We start from the raw sequence: 19,128 nt of genomic DNA, 5'->3' as shown, positions 1-19,128 counted from the left end.
AGTCAGTTGTGAAGTACTGTGTCAAATGCCTTTTGAAAGTCCATGTACACCACATCAACAGTATTACCCTCATTGACCTTTTCTGTTAGTGCGCCAAAAAATCTCCAACAAGGTAGTTAAACACAATTTCTCCTTTAGAAATCCATGCTGGCTCTTCCTTATCAACCCATATTTTTCCATGTGACTAGTAATTCTATACCGAATAATTGTTTCTAGAATTTTGCCCACCGCTTAAGTTAAACTGACTGGTCTGTAATTGCTGGGCTTATCCTTACAATCTTTTTTGAACAAGGGCGTAATGTTTGCAATTCTCCAGCACTTCCCCGGAGTCTAGGGAAGACTGGAAAATTATGGCCAGTGTCCATGCAATTTCTACTCTCACTTCCTTCAATATTCTTGGGTGCATCTCGTCCAGTCCTGGTGCCTTGTCAACTTTAGTTACCGACAGTCTATTCAATACTTCTTCCTTATCAATTTTGAACTCTTCTAGTGACAGAGTTTCCTCATCTGTCTCAAACTCACGCTGCTTATTGCACTGTTTTTATAGTTCCTCTGCTCTCTAGGTGCTGCTGACTGTCCGGCATGGGGTCCTCCTCTCACTCTGTCCGCCAGGTGCTGCTGACCACCTGTCCCAGGGTGGTCCTCTCACTCTCTCCTCTAGGCGCTGGCGACTGCCTGGCTTGGGTCCTCTTCTTGCATTCTCAAGCGGCTTTGCAATAACCTGCTCACTGACGCTTAGTTTGGGTTTCGCCAGGATCATTCAGCTCCTGACTTCATTACACCCTTGATTCAAACATGGGCAAAAGAGTTGAACTCCAGAAGTGAGGTTAGAGTGACTGCCCTTGACATCATGGCAGCATTTGACTCAGTGTTGCATTAAGGAGCCCTAGCAAAACTGGAGTCAATGAGAATCAGGGGGAAACTCTCCGTTGGTTGGAGTCATACCTAGCACATAGGAGGATGGTTGTGGTTGGTGGAAGTCAGTCATCTCAGCTCCAGGACATCACTGCAGGAGTTCCTCAGGGTAGTATCCTAGGCCAAATCATCTTCAGCTGCTTCATCAATGAGCTTCCTTCCTTCTTAAGGTCAGAAGTGGGGATGTTCACTAACGATTGCATAATGTTCAGCACCATTTGTGACTCCTCAGATAATGAAGCAGTCCATGTCAAAATGCAGCAACACCTAGACAATATCCAGGCTTGGGCTGACAAGTGGTAAGTAACAACCTGGCACCACAAGTGCCAGGCAATGATCATCTCCAACAAGACAAAATCTAACCATTGTCCCCTGATATTCAATGGCATTACCATTGCTGAATCCTCCACTAGCAACATCCTGGGGATTACCACTGACCAGAAACTGAACTGGACTAGCCATATAAATACTGGCTACAAGAGTGGGTCAGGGGCTAGGCATCCTGTGGCGAGTCTGAGGGAATACTCTCCACTTGTCTGGATGAGTACAGCTCCAACAACGCTCAAGAAGCTCGACATCATCCAGGACAAAGCCCGCTTGATTAGCACCACATCCACAAACATTCACTCCCTCCACCACTGATGCAATGGCAGCAGTGTGTACTATCTATAAGATCCACTGTGGCAACTCACCAGACTGCTTTGACAGTACCTTCCAAACCTGCAACATCTACCACCTAGGAGGACAAGGGCAGCAGATGCATGGGAACAGCACCATGTGTAAGTTTACCTCCCAAGCTGCACAAGATCCTGACTTGGAAATATATTGCCATTCCTTCCTTGTCGCTGGATCAAAATCCTCGAGCTCCCTCCCTAACAGCACTGCGGATATACCGACATCAAATGGACTGCAGCGGTTCAAGAAGGCAGTTCGCCACCACCTTCTCAAGGGCAATTAAGGATGGGGAATAAATGCAGGCTTAGCCAGTGATGCCCACATCCCATGAATAAACAAAAAAAAAGGTGGCAAACCTGTGGACATCTTCATAATGCATGTTGATGACTTCCTTTGGGGTGGCACTAATGAGTTTGAAAACAAAGTTATTGACAGGATTAGAACCGAATTTAAGGTTGGGAACCAGGCTAATGGGGCCTTTAAATATGTTGGATTAGAAATAAAACAGTATGGGTCTGTGGTTACTTTACACCAGCAATCATATTTAGAAAGTGTTAGCCCTATCACAGTCAGTCAGGTTAGGTCCTCACAAAAAGTTGCAAATGGTTCCAAAGATGAGACAGAGCAGCTGCATAGCGTAAACTGGTTAGACGCACAGATGAAGCTGGATGCAAGCTTTGATATTCTTGAACTGAGTGCTATAATGAAATATCCCAAGGTCCAGGACATCCTACGGGCAAATAAAACATTTTAAAAAATTGAATATGGAGAAATATGTGAAGTTTCCATATTTGAGCGACCCTAAGAATATCAAATTGATTGTGTTTAGTGATGCCTCTCACGCAAACCTTGTTGATGGGTTAAGTGCAATGGGTTTCATAATATTTCTTGTGGATGAAATTGGGAAGTGTTGCCCCTTGACTTGGGAAGCAAAGAAAATAAGGCAAATAGTACAGAGCAGCTTGGCTGCAGAGACTCTCATATTAGTAGAGGTGGTTGACATGGCATTCTTTTTATCTAAAACATTGGGGGAAATACTACACGTGAGAAAATGATGAAGAAAATGTCCCAATAGGATGTTATATTGAGAATTGATCCTTTTGGGATAATGTAAACTCCTCAAAGTGCGTAAGTGAAAAAAGATTATGAATTAATATCGCAAGTCTAAAACAAATGGTGGACAAAAAGGAAATCTTTAAACTCCAATGGGTTGATATAAGCCATCAAGTTACCAGATTGTTTCACCAAAAGGAATGCTTGTAGTGAAAAATTGTTGAGTGTATTAGAGGAGGGACAACTCAAGATGTGAGTTTTAAGATGTGTGACTTACTTCTCTATCTTCAATTTTTTTTTTGTCCAAAAAGAAAATTCACTTGTTATTTTTTTAGAATGGAATCTGTTAATGTTGGAATTGTGCTGCAATTGAGTACATGCTTTAAGTTGGTAATCAAGAGCAGCAATTGGGCAAGTATTAGGGCTTCACTAAAAGAGTCTAAAAAGGTGTTCACACTGGGTTTTGGGGGAATTGAAAGGGTCTGTGTCTTTACTCTGCAGACTGGGGAATAAAGTCTTAAGTACAGGCTGGTTTCAGACTCATTTCTTCTCAACATATTGCAATGAATAATTTGTGCCTTTGTGTCAGTGCTGGCTCCCTGAAGGAGCAACTCAATTAGTGCCGCATTCTCACCTTCTCTCCGTAACCCTGCACATTCTTCCTTTCCAGATAACAATCCAATTCTCTCAAATTCCTCGATTGAACCTGCCTCCACCACACACACAAGCAGTGCAACCCCAATCCTAACCAAAATTTTACTACATAAAAAAGTTTTTCCTTCATGTTGCCATTGCTTCTTTTGCCATTTACCTTAAATCTGAGCCCTCCGGCTCTCGATCCTTCCACCAATGAGAACAGTTTTGCCCTTCTATTCTGTCCAGACCCATCACTATTTTGAATACCTCTATCAAATTTTTCTCCAAGGAGAAAAGTCCCAAACTCTCCAATCTATCTACATTACTGAAGTTTCTCATTCCTGGAGCCATTCTGGTAAATCTTTACTGCATCCTCTCTAATGCCTAAAGTGTGGTGCCCAGGACTGGATGCAATACTCCAGCTGAGACCAAACCAGTGTTTGATATCAGGAAAAATATGCAAACAATTGAAAAAAAGCATTGATGTGAGAGAGTATAGTCCAAGGGGTACCATATATTTGAAGAATTCTTATATTTTATATTGAGAAAAAGAAAAACACTCATTTATAAAAAATGCATAAATACAACCAGCTGAGTGTTTTCGTGGGATCCAATGGTTCCAAATCAACTCCCCAGCCTGTTCTCAGTCACAGCTATAAATATTTAACGAAGCCTCACCAGAAGATTCAAGGACAATTGTCATAACAGGCCTCCTACTGGAGTGAGAAATTTGACATTCGAAAAAAGAACAAATCACCCATCATTTTTGAACCTACTTCCTCCAACCTCCAGGTGTGGCGAGCACAATGAGCAGAAACACTCACCTTCTCTATTTCAGCACTTCAAACCCAGTGCTCTGGATCTAGTTTAATAATATTAGCCCATTTGGAAAGGTTGCTGCAGAGGAGGAAGATTTAGCTCTTCTCAATGCAGGTATTGTTTTTATTTTTCTTCTGCTCAAATATCAAGATTATTCTAATCCTGGCAGCAATGCTTCTAATTCCTAGAGTACTAAAGCCTCCAAGATTGTGCACCAACAGCTTAGAAAAGATCTCCACTTTATTATACCCATTGACAGCACCTACCAGATAACCACTATTTGAACTTTCAGCAGTCTGTTAATTTGCAGGTACAAAAATTCCAATTCAACGCAGGTGCACTTCTTGTTTATAGATAGTCGATAAAGGATCACTCAAAATATCTACTGATGAGGTGGCACACTTATCATGAATTAAACACACCAGCTGGTGCAATACTGAGCCATGCAGAACTAAGGTGACTTCTGGTTTAAGGACAGCTTTGTGGCGAACTTGCAGTTCCTGACCAGGAAGGAGGTATGAATACAATGATTCTATTTAGCATTGTGACACTGGGAGGTACTTTCAGAGGTTGAGTAGGAGGAATCCATGAAGATTTTGGCTCTGAGCTACCACCCTGCGATCCATTTGCTAGAAAGCCTGCATGTGTGAATACCAAGCGAGGGGCATTTGACCGAGATAAATAACTTGCTCGCTATCCCTGCCTACAGTAGGTTCCCTAAGGTGGGAAAGGTGATGATGTTGTTACTTTGCTTCATTTTACCCACCGGCTCACTGTTTTCTTTGCCCAAGTGGCCATTCTTACAAGAAAAAGGAGTAGACCACCATACGGCCCATCGAACCTGCTCTGCTATTCAATACGATCTTGAGTTTCAACTCCACTTTCCCGCTGGCTCCCCACACATCTGGGCTCCTTGAGAGACCAGAAATCTGTCCACTCTGGCCTTAAATATACTCAATGATGAAAGATGCACAACCCTCTGGGCTAGAGAATTCCAAAGGTTCACAACTCTATGTGAAGACATTTCTCATCTCAGTCCTAAATGATCAGCCCCTTATCCTGAGACTGTTGCCCTGTGTTTTAGATTCACCGACCAGTGGAAACAATCTTCCAGAAACTACCCTATCAAGCTCCTTTAGTATCTTGTATGTTTCAATGAGATCGCCTCTCAATCCTCTAAATTCCAGAGAATACTGGCCCAATTTACACAGCCTCTCATCATGGGATGACCGCCTCACCCCAGGGATCAATTTAATGAACCTTTGCAGTACAGCCTCCAATGCAAGGATATATTTCCTTAAATATTGAGACCAAAACTATTTCATGTGCGAATCTGCACAGTGAAGGTCAATAGGCTAATTAAGCATAGAGGACATTGCAGCATGAGCTGGCCCAGTCCACGCAGATAATAGTGTTCAGTGGAGAGATATTCAAAATGGGAACTTTGACTTATCTGCCTTCCAGGGTGTAGAAGCAGTAAGCCTAAGTGCCTATGCGTTTGTGTTGTAGGATCTTGTGAATTACTCTTAGTCAGAACAACTAACCCCAAATTGACTAACTGCATAGACTGGGTATCAAGTTTGGGATTTTCTGATTTCCACTGCTTAGTACCTCTCCAGTGGGAAACAAAACACTGTGGCGCACACTGCTTGGTACAAACTAAAATGAAAGGATTGAAAGACAGACTTGCATTTATATAGCATCTTTCCTTGAATGGCTATTTGTTGGGCTAAATATCAACTCTCTCCATCCCCAGAGCACAGTGACAGCAGTGTACACAATCTGCAGGATGCACTGCAGCAACTTACCAATGTTACTTCAACAAGATCTTCCTTTGTCTGTTTCTTAACTGCCATGAAGATCAAGAGCCGCAAGGTCATGGGCATAAATGAGGCAGGGCAGCATCTGCTCTTAGGTTTCAGTAAATGGTCATAAAAGAAAAGCTAGTCTCATCAATTGTCAGTTAAATTGACATGACACCACAGTGAGAAAGACAGGACCCAACCTAGTTCAAATTAGAGTTAAAATAATTTACTATCTAGTTAAGATAAAATATAGGCACAGGAGAATGAGAAATGATTCAAACATAAAATTAGAAGAGGAATGAGGAGGGAATGTGGAACAGTGGAGATTGTCCATAAGTTCATCCCCCCACACAAAAAAATTCTAAAATGAAAAAGATTGAAAGACAGACTTGCATTTATACAGTACCTTTCCTGACCTCGGGACATTACAAACATTTTACAGCCAGTAAAAAGCTTTTGACACATAATAATGTTTGTAATATAGGAAATGCAGTAGCCAATTTGCACACAGCAAGGTCCCAAAACTGCCATGAGATAAATGACCAGATAATCTGTTTCAGGTGTTGGTTAGGGATAGATATGGCCATGACACTGGGCAGAATGTATCTTTGGCACCATGGCATCCTGGGCAATCTGAAATTCTCTGTCTGAAGTTCAGGAGCCAGCACAGAACAGAGCAAAATGGGTAGTTGCTGTTGAAGCCTTGTGAACTGCAATGTTGCTGGGAAAAAGCAACTGCTGTTCAGTAGTTGGTCACTTTTCTACAGACGGGGGATTAACTTAATAAAAGGCCAGCATGGAGAGTTGCGGCTCTAGCTCATATTACTAGCCAGGGAAAGTGCGTGACATAGGGACATGACAGTATGGGTTCTAAATAAGGATTGTAAAGAAAAATGAAGAGGCAACTGTGTCATTCCACCTTCCTTTCATTCCTTTTCAATGAGATAAATAGAACTTAAATACTTAGCAGTATGAAGTTTGGCATCATTCAGGAAAGAGCAGTTCACTTGATGAATTGCTATATGTTGTACTGAAAAAGACTCTCTCCATACCCAAATATAGTGGCAGCAGTGTATACAATCTACGGGTTGCAGTGCAGCAATTCACCAACGTTACTTCAACAGCACCTTCCTTTGCCTGTAACTTAACTGCTGAAAAGATCCAGAGCAGCAACATTGTGGGCAAATCATCACTAGCCTGATTTGGGAAAATAGCACTGTTTCTTCATCCACATGGAGGCAGAGTCTTAGAATTCTCTACCTAACCCATTGAGAGAGCACCAGCATCACAGAGACTACAATGGTTCAAGGAGATGTCCCACTAGCACTTCCTCAGGGCAACTAGAGATGGGCAATAAAGAATGACCATTGCCCACATCCTGAGAACAAATTAAAAAGGGGAATGTTCCATAAGGAAAAAACGTTTCATCCCCTGCAATTAAATGATTACTTCATCTGGAGCACCCAAATCCACAATGGAGTGGGTATCTGAAGAGGAGACATTTTAATCCCAAACTACAGTCTTGACCATGCTGCTGCAGCATGCAGCTGATTGAATTTTGGGAATTGTCTGCCAAGAGTCTTCATTAGGCTGCTCTGGTATGGCGGTTAAAAGTTAAAAGTGGCTCCAACTGCAGCGGAGAACTTTATGCATGTGGCCAAGGAAGAATCAGGAGGATGACAAAACTGGGAAGAAAAGAAGAATTTTTAGGGACAGACTATTGGGCCCAAAAGTCCATCTTTTTTTTTCAGTTCAGTTTGCTTGCCTATTCACCTTCTCACCATGTCCCTCCGCACAGAAATTGCCCCCAGTGCACATTCCATTTTTATTATCCAACCTCAGTGACCTCCTTGTCTACTGGCCTTTCCACAAATAGGTTTGCCTGACCTCCTCATAGGATCCTTTAACAAAATAAAACTCAATATAAATAGGTTTGTAGCCATCACTGTTCAGCAGAGGCACAGAATTATCTTTGTTTCTCTTTTTATGGTCGAATTCCTTTTTTGGAGTGATGGAGACCAGAAATTTAAAAAAAACACTACATTTCTTGTGAAAACGTTGAATGATCCCTTTCACTGGTGATGGCGGCTGTTGCTTTACTCTACCTGGAAATTTAAAGCTTTTACCTGAACTCAATCATTTATAGGAACAGTCAGCTACACGTGTGCACCAAGCTGCAAGGGTGGAAAAAATGTTAACCACAATTGATGAATATCCTTGCTGATATTTCACCACAAATTTGGGAACTCCTGGCCACAGGTTAATTTTGCAGAAAATGAAACACTGTGTTATAGAGAGGGAAGATAAACAGGTTCTTTATGAAATGAAAGCTAGGATAAAATGTGGGGAACAAACAGGTTCGGTTCTGCACGTAAACTTCCTCTGGGATTGGAGACAATTAAATGCTTTGTTCGTGTTTCGGCTTATCATCGTGCTGCCACTGGCAATTGTTAAACTAATGAAGATATAATGTTCTCATTTTAATGTCAAGCTGATGGACTAACAAAAGGTAACCTGACTGTATGACATTCGCATAAGTCAGGGGTTCCCAAACTATGGTAGCGACCACACTTGGAGTTTAAGAAACAGTGAATAGGGTTGCGAGAAATAAAATCACATTACTCTCCCACCCACTTGTAATGGCCCAGCAGTAGGAAGTAACCATCATAAGATGAGCTCACGGTGATGAACACCTTGGCTGCAACGGCTCTGATTAGGCGTGCTGTGACATAACTGCGTCTCTACCTAAAGACGCGAGGGGTTTCCTGGAGCGACAGAGGTGGAGATGGATTCAGATTTAGCGACTGAGGTCCCTGGGTTTCTTTCAAACATCTTCATATTTATATGATGTATCTTATGTTGATCTAGAATACGAGAACTTTAATAATTATATGCTGAACATTAGTATGCTGATTTATTGCTGTTTTCATTTTGTTAGCACAGAGAAAAAAACAAAAAAACTGCGGATGCTGGAAATCCAAAACAAAAACAGAAACAGAAATACCTGGAAAAACTCAGCAGGTCTGGCAGCATCGGAGGAGAAGAGTACAGTTGACGTTTCGAGTCCTCATGACCCTTCAACAGAAATGAGTTCTGTTGAAGGGTCATGAGGACTCGAAACGTCAACTGTATTCTTCTCCACCGATGCTGCCAGACCTGCTGAGATTTTCCAGGTATTTCTGTTTCTGTTCATTTTGTTAGCACCTGGGGTCACGATAATTTTCAAGTGGTAAAATGGAGTCGTATCAGAACATTGTTTTTCATTCTTTCATGGGATGTGGGCGTCGCTGGCAAGGCCAGCATTTGTTGCCCATCCCTAATTACCCTTGAACTGAGTGGCTTGCTAGACCATTTCAGAGGGCAGCTAAGAATCAACCACATTGCTGAGAGTCTGGAGTTACATGTAGGGCAGACCAGGCATGGACAGAAAAGTTCCTTCCCTGAAGTACACGAGTGAACCAGATGGGTTTTTATAACAATCGATAGTTCACCATTACGGAGACTAGTTTTATATTCCAGATTTATTAATTGAATTTAAATTCCACAAGCTGCTCTGATGAGATTTGAACCCAATCCCCAGAAGATCAGCCTGGGACTCTGGATTACTAGTCCAGTGACATTTCCACTATGCTGGCCAAAATAGTTTTGGAAGCACTGTTCTAAATGGTCACTCCAAAGTTGTCAGAGCCCTCTTCAGCTCTGAAGAAGAGTCATCCGGACTTCAACTGTTAACTCTGTTTCTCTCTCCACAGATGCTGCCAGATCTGCTGAGTTTTCCCAGCAATTACTGTTTTTATTTCAGATTTCCAGCATCCACAGAATTTTAGAATCATTGAAAATTTACGACACACAAAGAGGCCATTCAGCCCACTGCTTTTATATAATTGTAAGAGCCCTTACTTCTTAGACTGAGCAGTAAAACTAAAAGTATGTACAGGATCAGAATAGTTTTAAAAATAAGCTGTAGGATTACAGGACACCTGGAAATGAACTGCATCTAAAGTAAAGGCTATCAAGGCAACAGCCAAGATATGAATAGCGGATACTTGAGTGTTAACTACAGGTTGTGACCAGCGGAAACGAGATGACAGGATGCAAACTGTGTAGCCTGTTTTCAAACTGGCCAAATGGGATGCAAGAATGCTTATCTGTATTCTTTCTATCAGCAGTATGGGGTAATATGTTGGTGCCTAACATGCTATGCAACGGTGTACCTGATATACTTCAACACTGGTCAATTTCTCATGGCATTGCACATGGGAAATCAAGAAAAAATGTGATATTAGGTCAGCGGGGTTTTATGGGAGGGTGGGGGCAATGGCAGAGAAGAACAGAGGGAGAACTCTATCAGGAGGACGGGAATAAGGGAAAGAGAACCAGTTAACTATAGCATCTTTGGGGAAAAGTTGTGCAAGCTCATAGCAGAGGGATCTAAGGGAAGGATGGAAAATGCTCCCAATAGGAGGGGAGCAGTATCGGGGCAGTGCAGTTAAAGGCCTTAGAATACCCCAAAAACAGTCAACACATATGAGTGTGCAATACTGCAAGGTCATGCTTTGTTCCGTTTGGCCAGCCCCTGGCTTCTAAACCACTCACTATATTCTAACATTCATCTGCTTGAGCCTTTCCAACTCATTCTTAATATTACTGTTGTCATCAGTCCCAAGCATTTCTTGGGCAGTCAGTTCAAATATTCATCACATTCCATGTATAGTCATTAAATATAATCTTCATATCAATCAGGAAGTAGAAAGAAGGGAGGAACTCATGAAAATTACAAGCACCAGAGAAGTGGTACTGAGTAAATTGTTGGAGCTGCGGGCTGACAAGTGCCCGGATCCTGATGGACTTCATCCTAGGGTCTTAAAAGAAATGGCCAGTGAGATAGTTGATACATTGGTTTTAATTTTCTGAAACTCTCTAGATTCGGAGAGGGTTCCATTAGATTGGAAAATAGCAAATGTAATTCTATTATTCAAAAAGGGATGGAAAGCGGGAAACTACAGACCAGTTAGCTTAATATCTGTTCGGAAACTGTTCGAGACTATTATTAAAGAAGCTATAGCAGGGCACTTGGATAAGTTCAAGGTAATCAGGCAGAGTCAACATGGTTTTGTGAAAGGGAAATCATGTTTAACCAACTTATTGGAGTTCTTTAAGGAAGTAACAAGTGCTGTGGATAACGGGGAACAAGTAGATGTACTGTGCTTAGATTTCCAGAAGGCATTCGATAAAGTGCCACATCAAAAGTTATTGTGGAAAATAAAAGCTCATGGTATTGGGGTAACATACTGGTATGGATAGAAGATTGGTTGGCTAACAGGAAGCAGAGAGTAGACATAAATGGGTATTTTTCAGATTGGCAAGGTGTAACGAGTGGTGTGCCACCGGGATCAGTGCCAAGACCTCTACTGTTCACAATTTATCTAAAAGACTTGGATGAAGGGATGGCTGGAATGGTTGCCAAATTTGCTGATGACTCAAAGCTAGGTAGGAAAATAATTTGTGAAGAGGACATAAGGAAGCTACGAAAAGACATAGATAGGTTAAGTGAGTGGGCAAAGAGTATAATATTGGAAAATGTGAAATTGTCCATTCTGGCAGGAAGAATAAAAGAGAGTCATATGCTCTAAATGGTGAGAGATTACAGAGCTCAGATGCAGAGGGATCAGGGTGTCTTAGTGCATAAATCGCAAAAGGTTTAGCAACCTTTGGTACAGCAAGTAATTAAGAAAGCTAATAGCATGTTATCATTTATTGCGAGAGGAATTGAATACAAAAGTAGGAAAGTTATGCTTCAGTTATACAGAGCGCTAGTGAAACCACATCTGGAGTACTGTGTACAGTATTGGTCACCTTATTTAAGGAAGGATGTAAATGCGTTGGAAGCAGTTCAGAGAAGGTTTACCAGACTACCACCTGGAATGGCAGATTGTCTTATGAGGAAAGAATGGACAGGCTAGGCTTGTACCTGGTGGAGTTTATAAGAGTAAGAGGTGACTTGATTGAAACATAAGATCCTGAGGGGACTTGACAGGGTGGATGTGGAGAAGGTTTCCTCTTGTGAGAGAATCTAGAATAGGGGTCACTGTTTAAAAATAAGGGGTTGCCCATTTAAAACAGAGATGAGGTGAAATTTTTTCGCTGAGGCTCGTGAGCCTTTGGATCTCTCTTCCTGAAAAGATGGTAGAAGCAGAGTCCGAGTATTTTTAAGGCAAAGGTGGATAGATTCTCAGTAAGCAAGGGGGTGATAGGTTATCGGGGGTAGGCGGGATGCAGATTTGAGGTTAATATCAGATCAGCCATGATCCTATTTAATGGCAAAGCAGCCTCGAGGAGCCGAATAATCAATGCCTGCTCCTTGTTAGTGCATTCATCTTTTGACCTTTTCATCGATGTTCAACAGGTTCTTTGGGCTTAACCTAGATGGGCCATGATTTCCTAGATGACAACTAAAACTAAAGCCAGTGCTCCAAATAGAAATACAACCAACCCTGCATAGTACAGTATTATACCCTATGAATAATGTTCTATTACAGGCACTACAGAATTCAAGATCCCATCCGCTTTATTTACTGCTCTCACACATGCCCAGAAAGTTTCAAGGATCAATCCATCAATGCCTCAAATCCACTTCTCGTATAGTATGCAATAAGCCAACAACCATATTTCAACATTTATTGCTTGAGTGGTGTGCTTGGACGCTTCAGTGGTCATTACAAGTCAATCACATGGTGTGGACCAGAGTTCGAGTAAGCATTAGTGAAACAGCTGGGTCTTTATAAAAGGTGCTATTTTCCTTAATGACAGTCTGGCTTCATGATCAGGGGAGGTCTTGAGGTGCAGGGGTAACATCCCTACCACTGTGCCAGAAGCTTCAGGACTTGATGGTCATGGAAGATATGTTCATAACATGGCCGAACAGGTTGATTTTCAGCCTGTAAATCCTTCCAATTCGCCTGATGGCAGGAGGGAAGAGCGTACTGCAGAAGGCAACAGCAAACTACTCCAGTACTTTGTCAAGCATAACCATCGACCAATCTAATGGAAGTTCATGGTCACCAACACCCTCTTAGGGCGTGGCACCTGAAGGAGGAGGAGGCATCATGGCCACATTCTCACGCTAGCCCACAAATGATTTATTGAGCTCAAAAACAATGTGCAATGGTGGGATTTAAGCTCTCAATTTTTGCAAATCCGGTGTCAAAAATGACATCATCTCTGCAGCAAGAGTTTATAGTTGCAATTTTTTTCATTGCTCTGTACTTCACGAACTTGAAGCTCATCTGCCATTTCTCAGCCCAGATGAATTTTCTGTTGTGTGTTCTAAGTTGTACTGTCATTTGAAAATGCCATGCAATATGGGGCTTAGCGGCACAGCAGGTTAATGATGCATAAAATAAATTCTGGAAAATTCCTAAAGTTAATTTGTCATGTACTTTCTGCAATACAGAAGCTCTAATTGGGCACATTGGCATTTGCTGAATTTGCTGTGGCTCCCAGGAAAGTGTCAAAATGCCTCCTGTACATTTTCAGATTAAACCAAATAGCTCAGCTTTAAAGTTATAAGCATTTCAGATTGCCAACTAACCTCACAATGTGAACCATCACAAATGAAACTTTACTTTTACAAAAGGTTGGGTTTGAATGTTCAGATCACGTTCAAAGACCGGAGGGTCAATCCCGATAGATCACGGCTCAATACTGTTTATAACTCCCATTATTATGTTACAGTATGACATGCATTTGTCATTTATACTCCTTACGCTTTATGTATGACGTGTGCAGAGCCCAATTGTGATAACACTCAGTGCTCAGGTCCTCTACACAATTCTACAAAAGACGTTTATCTCCTGCAGGGAGCTCAAAAAAATAACACAAACAAATGCTCAGCAGGAAGCAGACAGCAAACTGCTGAAGAACAGGCTGGAAACAAACTTAATGTTGCCTTTGAACACTGGAATGGCACGCATCATAACTAAAGGCACCTCACAATGGTGCTCAAGTGGAGGCATGGCAACTTTTGATGTCCAGTTTTGTTTTACTAATGAGCTGCTGGGCCTTCTGGGGGAACAGGAGGAAGCAGTCCTACATTCACTGTGGCTCTGACATTATTGGGCTACAGGAAAACAAAGTTTGCTATTAGAACCAGGAAGCTTGCATCCTTTATTATAGTGTGGCAGCAACAGGAGTACGATACTCTCCCTCTGCCAGTGCACTACTGATATAAAAATGGCTAATATGTTTTTTCCACCAAGATTCTGTCGATAGATTCGAAGAGGTTAAAAATGACACATCAGTAGAGCAGTCACAGACAAAATCACAGTTGTTACTGTTCATGACCCCTAGTCACACATTTTTCAAAATTGTTTGAAGACCAATGTGAACCAAAAAGGATAATAAAGTGGCAGTGATTATGGAATATACTGAACCACAGATCTGTTTGCAGCTGCTTCTCCTCTCTCCCATTGTTCTCCACGTAACTCAATAAAGGATGAGGGAGGCCATGTGACCGATTCAATCAGGGAGGCCCTGTAATTCTCTCCATCACAATCCCTAACAATCATCTGACACGGTCTGTACTATTGGGAAAGGTGCCACTTGAAGCTTAATCATGCTTGGCCTAAATAGCCAAGTGGTTATGGTACTGGGTTTGTAACCCCAAGATCAAGAGTTCAATTCTCACAATGGCAAACTATGAAACAATGTAACTTCATCTGAAACAGATGGAAATGGGCTTATACTCGAAAGAGTTGAAGCTTAATCATTTTAGGTCTTGATTTCCCTCAGGACCACTCTATGATGTGGAGTAATGGAATGAATTTACATTTGTATCATCTGATCTAAATACACACTGTGCCCTTTGAAGCAAGTTTAGCTATAGATTACGTTTGGTTTTGATTTATTGTGTGCAATTCCACAAGAAATTAACCAGTCTAAGAATAAGGTTTTAAATTGATACTTACAATCTCTAGTTGATCCATTAGTTTCACCAAGAACTTGTGGCATTCTGGAGTTTTACTATCAATTTTCATTCCAGTCTGCATAGCATACAGGCGGCCTGCACAAACGGAAAGAAAAGGACAGTAAATTCTGATGAAATTCATTATACAAATAACATCCCAGGAACAATAATCTTTCATGATCATGAGAAGCAAATGCACAGTGCAATGACTTTTGACCTAGAAGCGGCACAGTAGGAATTTTCTATTTTTTCAAAATGTCTGTGGAATTTGTAATTGGTTTTAAGAATGGTTAAAAAGGACTTTCAAGGGATCAATTATAATTTTCTTGAATAATTAGAGATACTGGTCCATGTGACCTGGCAACCTTTGGCCTGGAAGCAACATCAAGAGGGAAGAGGTTAACATACGAAAGCCGTATGGTCAGACACAAAGGAGAGCTGCAGACAAAGGATAGTTGCAGCAGAGGGGAGAACAGAGAAGGCACAGTTAAGCGGAGAAGCGTTTGTGTAATACAGTTAAATGGGACAGAAAGCCAAAGACGGTTAGAGCAGGAATTGTAAACTGGACAATTTTACTACTGCTGCTGCAATCTTGCTAAAGCCGATCAGGCTGTTTAACAGGATTGATCAAAGGTTTGGATAAAGCAGTCTCTGGGTAAATTGTGCCATTAAGGCCATTGTGAACCTAGTTAAGGAGGTTCTGCAAGAGTGTGCTGTTTGGGACCTGTGGGACCTCAAACAGAATACAGCTGCTGGTGAGTGGGACTAGAGGGCCAAATTGATTAAGTGGGAAAGTGAAAAATCCTACATACCAGAGGCCAAGTTAGAGAGCTTTGGAACTACACATAGCGCCACTTCAGCAGGGAGTGATGTGGGTGTTTGTCGTTGCGTAAAACATATCTTGTTGTATCAATTATTTAAAGTGAAATTTATCTCTTTTTTGAAGCACAATTTGCCTGGTAATTCATGTTTAATTTGCACTGGTTCTAATTCATGTTAGAGTAAAAGTTGCAAAAAGCGAAATCTTGTTGGCAATTTCTTCATTTGGTAGATTCGGTTACTTTGATTTACAGTTCCCCCATGTGAATGTAATCCTACATCATGGCACAAGCCCTCAGTTATCAGCATAATTTTCCCTTCCACTCCACTAACATCTTGGGTTAAGGAAACAACTTACCATACATTAGCAATATAAAGCAGGCTTCAAGGCTGCACATTGTATCAATTGAGGTTAAGTATATACAGGTGAAAGGTGCCAATTATATGGGCTCACATAACTATCCAAAGAGGTACTGCCACAGTAGAGTGGAGTCAAGAGATATATATTGTAATGTTTCACTCCTGTGAATAAATCTATTCTAAGCAAAGACTGCCTCTGTTTTCTTCCTTCACCAACTGGCTATCAACAGTATAGCATTAAACATAGTGCTCAGTTTTATGACCCTTTTGAAAAATGCAAAGCTTTTATATGAAGAGAAATATTTACCTAGGATATAGAGTCTTTTCACATTTGCAAAATGTCTCAAAATACTTCTGTGAACTATTTCTGGAATGCAACAGGCATTATTATATAGGCACAAAGCGCAGCCATTCTACAAACACAATGTGCTTTTTATGTTGGTTGAGAGCAAAAGGTTGGCCAAAAAAACCTGATGAACTCCCTGCTATGGGGCAATCACAGAACAACAGTTCCAACAATTGAGCACTGAAGGGTCAGCCTGCATTTGGGTTTCAAATCCTATGAAACTCAAACTCCCAAGTATATGAGCCCTTGAAAAGTATACTCTCAAACTGAGCCACTGGCTTCAGCATTCTGTTTTGAAAGATCACTGCTCTTATCTCCTCCCACTTCTCCCTTCTCGACAAAAACCCTCATCCTCAAAAGTGATCCAGTGATACAGAGCAGTAACTTTTCTCCACTCCTACATTATGATTATTTACTCAACAATATGTTCTGAATGTCGAATTTGTAGTAATTAATACAGACTGATACTGCACAGCCCCAGTACATTTTCTACACCACTGACTGCTGTGCCTCCAGCTACATGGGCCCAAAACTCTGCAATTCCCTTCCTAAACCTCTTCGCCCCTCTCTCCTCCTTTAAGATGTATCTTTAAATCAACCCCTTTGACGAAGCTTCTGGCCATCTGTCCTAATACCTCCTCATGTGGCTCTATGTCAATTTTTTTTTGATAATGCTACTGTGAATTGCCTTGAGATGCTTTACTATAGTAAAGATGCAAAAGAAATGCAAATTCCTGATGTTAACCATCAGCGTTCCTGTGCAATAACCAAGGATCAGGACAGAACAGTACTAAAGCCATCATCAGCAAGTGACAGTGGGTGGAATATCGCCATGTCTTCATGCCATCTGTACCTAACTTGGAGAAGTCAGAGGAGAGGGAATTGCAGCAGTGACGTCCCTCCACCTTAATGAGCACGAAGATTCACCACTGTGTTACAGTATTTCTTGGCCAAAATGTCACAGCAACCACCAGCAAGCTATTAGTCTAAACAACCCAAGGTGACAATAAAATTAATCAGTGCAAATGGCACCATGCATCAATGACAAGAACAATAACTGCCACTGTCTGTACTGAGAGCTGAAAAAGGTGCTCCCCAAAACTAAATTGCATTTATCTAAATACCTGTAATGCTTGTTTCTAATATCATATGTAAGGTGACCGACTGGCGTATTGTAGGCTTGTATTGCAGTTTTTGAACTAATACAGTGTCTCTCCTGTGGGGAGTGGGGGAAAAAAAACAAGTAATTTTAGCTCCTATTTCAGTTTTTTTATTTATGTCCACAGCCAGACCAGGAAACTGAAAAATAACAAGCTGAAAACATCACCGTCAACACCTCAGGCATTAACTGCCACTCATCTAGTTCTGACAGGGTTCCAGCCCTAGCTAGCAGCTCAGGTGCTGCCCCACCTCAAACTTGCTCTTTAACTTGGAGTGAGGAGCACTGTAGGATATGCCTCAAAACTAATAAATAGTTAAGGCTGTACAAAGGGCTAGTTAACGCCACACCCAAACCACTATCTTAAGGCTTCTAGACTACAGAGAGAGTGAAGTGTTTGTGATCGTTTCAGAAGACTCAGGATATAAATTGTGAATCAGCAGAGGCTCAGCTGGTAGCATGCTCCTCTGAGTCCTGCTTCAGAAACCTAGGCCAACACTCCAGTTCAATATTGCGGGAGCGCTGCAATGTCTTTTGATTGAGGCATCAAACCAATACCCCAACTGCTGTCTAACGTGAACTTTAAGGATGTTTAAAGGTGGTTATACTTGCACTGGAGAAAGTACAGCAAAGGTTCACTAAATTGGTTCCTGGGGTGAGGGGGGTTCTCCTAGATGAGAAGCTAGGCACATTGGACCTATATTCTCTGAAATTTAGAGGAATGAGAGGTGACCCCATTGAAACATACAAGATTCTGAACGGCTTGATAGGGTGGACGCTGAGAGATGGTTTCCGCTGGCTAAGGAATCTAAAAAACGGGGTCACAATCTCAGGATAAGGGGCTAATCATTTAGGACTGAGATGAGGAGAAATTGCTTCACTCAAAGGGTTGTGAATCTTTGGCATTCTCGGCCTTAGATTTTTGGATGCTCTGTCATTGAATACGTTTAAGGCTGAGATAGACAGATTTTTGGTCGCTCAAGGAATCAAAGGGTGTGGTGGCATGGGGGGAAGGGGAGGGGGTGCGAAGAGGGAGGGGACAATCAAGAAAGTGGAGTTGAAACTCAACAGTCAGAAATAGGGGAATTTATAATGGGGAACAAAGAAATGACTGACCAACTAAATACATACTTTGGTTCTGTCTTCACAAAGGAGGACACAAATAACATACCAGAAATGTTGGGGAACACGGTTTAGTGAGGGGGAAGAACTGAAAGAAATCAGTATTAGTAGGGAAATGCTGGTGGGGAAATTGATGGGATTGAAGGCTAATAAATCCCCAAGCCTGATAATCTACATCCCAGAGTACATAAGGAGGTGGCCCTAGAAACAGTGGATGCATCGGTGGTCATCTTCTGAGACTCTGGAACAGTTCCTACAGATTGTAGGGTAGCTAATGTAACCCCACTATTTAAAAAGGGAAGTAGAGAGAAAACAGGGAATTATAGACCAGTCAGCCTGACGTTGGTGGTGGGGAAAATTCTAGGGTCCATTATAAAAGATGTAATAGCTGAGCACTTGGAAAACAGTGGCAGGATCAGACAGAGTCAGCATGGATTCATGAAAGGGAAATTAT

General features: G+C 41.6%; 1 protein-coding gene across 2 annotated transcripts in view; it reads right to left on the bottom strand.

The window, feature by feature from the left end:
- The window catches only part of vta1 (vesicle (multivesicular body) trafficking 1), a 195,997-nt gene that overhangs the window by 108,989 nt on the left and 67,880 nt on the right, over positions 1–19,128 (bottom strand). For both annotated transcript variants that reach the window (XM_041183007.1, XM_041183008.1), the window contains one exon: positions 14,870–14,964. In XM_041183007.1, the coding sequence (XP_041038941.1) occupies positions 14,870–14,964 (95 nt within the window). The remainder of the gene's footprint in view (positions 1–14,869; positions 14,965–19,128) is intronic.

Source organism: Carcharodon carcharias, chromosome 2 (genome assembly GCF_017639515.1).
Source record: "Carcharodon carcharias isolate sCarCar2 chromosome 2, sCarCar2.pri, whole genome shotgun sequence".
Taxonomy (NCBI): Eukaryota; Metazoa; Chordata; class Chondrichthyes; order Lamniformes; family Lamnidae; genus Carcharodon; species Carcharodon carcharias.
The sequence above is the reverse complement of the archived record's forward strand: the minus strand, read 5'-3'. Positions and strand labels throughout refer to the sequence as shown.